The 3591-nt window shown below is 27.8% G+C and overlaps 1 protein-coding gene across 1 annotated transcript; it reads left to right on the top strand.

Annotated features, from left to right (window-relative positions):
• The first annotated feature begins 1050 nt into the window (after nucleotides 1–1050).
• Nucleotides 1051–2299, top strand: LOC103310949 (protein ALP1-like). The gene is made up of 4 exons (XM_008190446.1): nucleotides 1051–1265; nucleotides 1379–1440; nucleotides 1744–2237; nucleotides 2294–2299. Exons 1-4 carry the CDS (start codon nucleotides 1051–1053, stop codon nucleotides 2297–2299), a joined length of 777 nt encoding a protein of 258 aa, XP_008188668.1.
• The last annotated feature ends 1292 nt before the right edge of the window (nucleotides 2300–3591 follow it).

Consider the following 3591-nt stretch of genomic DNA (forward strand, 5'->3'; position numbering starts at 1 on the left):
TCTTACCGGTTCGGGTTTGTCATCTGGCCGTTGGCAGACGCTGAGACTGTTGCTAACGTTTATAGTATTGCTCCCCCAAGGTTTTATGTACAGCAGTGACATCATCTAGCTATTTACGTGTTACCACAGGACATCGATGCTGTGTATTATGACTATGTGTAGGGGCGGAGTAGAGGGGTCCGTACGTAGCAACCGATAAACCATGGCATTACGAATGTAACACACTTTTCAATTCACGAATTTATGATTCAATTTGAATTTAAACAGTGTAAATATCTAATTTATATGACGTAGGTACTCATAGACCATATAGTTAGTAGGGGGCATGGGTGTCCAAAAAGCATAATATTAAATATTAGTAACCACGATATCAACCGATGGGAGCGTATTGAATGACAAATATGATGCCTTTCGATGTCGGATGTAAACATTTGACAATTTGAGCAAGAAAAGTAATAAATTACGTTACTCTTTAGAATTGCGTTATCCAACATTATTGTTATATCTTTACGTTATATTACGTTATATTTTCATTAAAAAATGTATAGGTACTTCCGGGATTTTTAATAATATTGTCGAAAACTTTCGGCATGGTAAACAGTGGCGTGATTTCAGTTTTTGAGAGGGGGGGGAATTTTTGACCGGCCCAAAATAAAACTGAAAAAAAAAGCTCGCTAACATTTACATTACATTACATTACAATATTGCATTTTATCTCAATACAAATACCCTCCTTATACATAATTGTATATTTAGGGCCGGTATTTCAATGTATACTTAAGCTTAAGCTTAGGACTAAGTAAAGCTTAACTGTAGTTTTCCGTATTTCAATCAAGGTTTAAGAGATAAGCACTACTTTTTCGCGGCTTATCTTAAGGAACGCTCAAGGTATGGTTTAAGCTGGTCAGGTGTGGTTTATCTATGATATTATTGATCGATAAAAGATAACACACATTTAAAATTTTAATAAACAGTTAACGGACTAGTTGAAGATACTACGACTCTACGTTGACTGGTAACTAGTCTATTTTTAAAAAACCTGGTAAAATTATGGACTCTTCGTCAAGTTCAAGTGATGATGAAACTATAATTGCATTTGTGAATAGACTTGGTCAGCCAAGAAAACAACGCGTTTTTCGAAATCGAACCGATAATTTTCTAGAGTGGGACGAAAACGAATTTTTTAATCGATTTCGTTTAACTAAACGATGTGTGAATATTGTATTGGACCTAATCACATTCAAAATTCAATCGTCTACTGACCGGTAAGAATTGATTCCTAAAATATAAATATTTTTAATAATAGAAACTTAATATAATAGGTATAATAAAACAATATAATAACAGTATCATTATATAAAATATTTCATGTATTTAGGAATCATGCAGTTACACCGGCACAAATGATTTTAATTACAATACGTTTCCTTGCATCTAGTGGTATGTTAATTACAGTAGGGGATTTTGGAGGAATACATAAAACAACTGCTGGAAAACATATATGGAAGGTTTTACAAACTATAGGCGAATTAAAATCTAAATTTTTAACATTTCCAAATGATCCAATTATTATTCAAAATATTAAAAAAGATTTTTATAATATTGCAAAATTCCCTAAAGTTGTTGGTGCATTGGATTGTATGCATGTAAAAATACAGTCACCTAGGTACCTGGTATGTACCTACATAATAATTACTATCTTTCCTCTAGTTATTATAAATTAAGAATAAATTTGTTTTACAGGCGGATTAAATGCAGAAATATACAGAAATAGGAAACAGTTTTTTTCAATCAATGTTCAGGCAATTTGTGATTCAAATCTAAAATTTCTTGATGTAGTTTCATGGTGGCAGGGGTCAGCCCATGATTCGCGAATTTTTCAACATTCTAAAATATACTCACGTTTTCAAAACAGGGAATTCGGTGACAGTATTCTCTTAGGAGATAGTGGATATCCTCTGAAGATCTTTTGTATTACTCCACTTCAAAATGTATATACTCCAGCAGAGAACCTATTTAATGAGGCACAAATCAGAACTAGAAATCCCATAGAAAGAGCATTTGGTGTCTGGAAACGACGATTCCCTATTTTATCTACTGGGATCAGGTTAAACGTAAGTAAAGCGCAATGTTTAATTATAGCAACAGCTATTTTACATAACATTGCAACAATAGATAAAGAACAACATTGTGCTTTACCTCCATTACCAACAGAAATTGAAGAAGCCATTAACTTTGTAAATAATGTTCCGAATAATATACACATTAATAATAATAATAATTATTATTTAAGGAATAGATATGTGCAATATTTTGAAAATTTATTGTAAAAATAATACCATCTGTGTTTATGTATATCACATCATATTTTTAATTAAACTATATTTTATAATCAGAATATAATATAAATAATAGAATATAATATAATTAATATAACACAATTGTATTGCATTTTGTTATTTAATAATATTAAAAGAAGTTTAAAACAAAATTTAAAATAGTTATAGTATGAATAAAAGTTAAAAAATATAAAAACAATTAAATAACAAGGTAACTTTTTGTTACTTATATGACATTTTAAGAAACTTAACATTGTAATAATATTAAAAGAAATTTAAAATTGTTATAGTATGAATAAAAGTTAAAAACTATAAAAACAATTAAATAACAAGGTAACTTTTTGTTACTTATATGAATTTTTAAGAAACTTAACATTGTAATAATATTAAAAGAAATTTAAAACAAAATTTAAAATTGTTATAGTATGAATAAAAGTTAAAAAAATATAAAAACAATTAAATAACAAGGAACTTTTTGTTATTTGTATAATGTTGTATTGCAATGTAATATTTGATGAAATTAATTTAGTTCATTAATTCCAATTTCCTTTTTTTAATTTCTAACTCAACTTTTAATGCTTCCATTTCAATCATATGTTTTTCTTTCATTTGAGAAATTTCAAGTTCAATTTTAGTCTTGTTTAAGCATGCAATTTTCATTTTTTCATCTGCAAGACTACACCATTTTTTGTTGGTAATTGTGCCTGTACACTTTTTTGGTGTCTTTTCATAAACAGAAGTAATTTTTTTCTATAGAAAACAATTATAACAGTAAAATTTACTTCTATAAATGATATCTACATTTAGTGAATTAATTACTTCAAATTTTAACAGAAAACAATTTTATATTGGATGATTATAAAGTTAACATGAGTTAAAACTAAAATATTAAATTACAAAATTGAATGTGACAATAATAATAACCTGTATAGAATCTGATGGTGAAGATACTAATTTTTTGGATAATGGGGTCTTTAATAATGCTGGCGAATAATCATCCCAATCTTGCTTTCCAGGATTACTGGATACTGAATTAAATTCTATTTTTGATGTTGATGGATTGTTTGAAATTTCATTATCATTGTTTTTGTAAGAAATGTCTTTAAAAAAATATTTGATTTCATTAAACCTTATGAAATATTTTTTAATATTTTTATTTATTAAATTTTCTTAATATGTACAATAAATTGTATAAATAAAAAAATATATCTACTCCTTAAGTCTGAGCTTGTGATGGAGTAGAGAGTTAAAT

This window comes from Acyrthosiphon pisum, unplaced genomic scaffold (assembly GCF_005508785.2).
Source record: "Acyrthosiphon pisum isolate AL4f unplaced genomic scaffold, pea_aphid_22Mar2018_4r6ur Scaffold_286;HRSCAF=702, whole genome shotgun sequence".
NCBI classification, from domain to species: Eukaryota; Metazoa; Arthropoda; class Insecta; order Hemiptera; family Aphididae; genus Acyrthosiphon; species Acyrthosiphon pisum.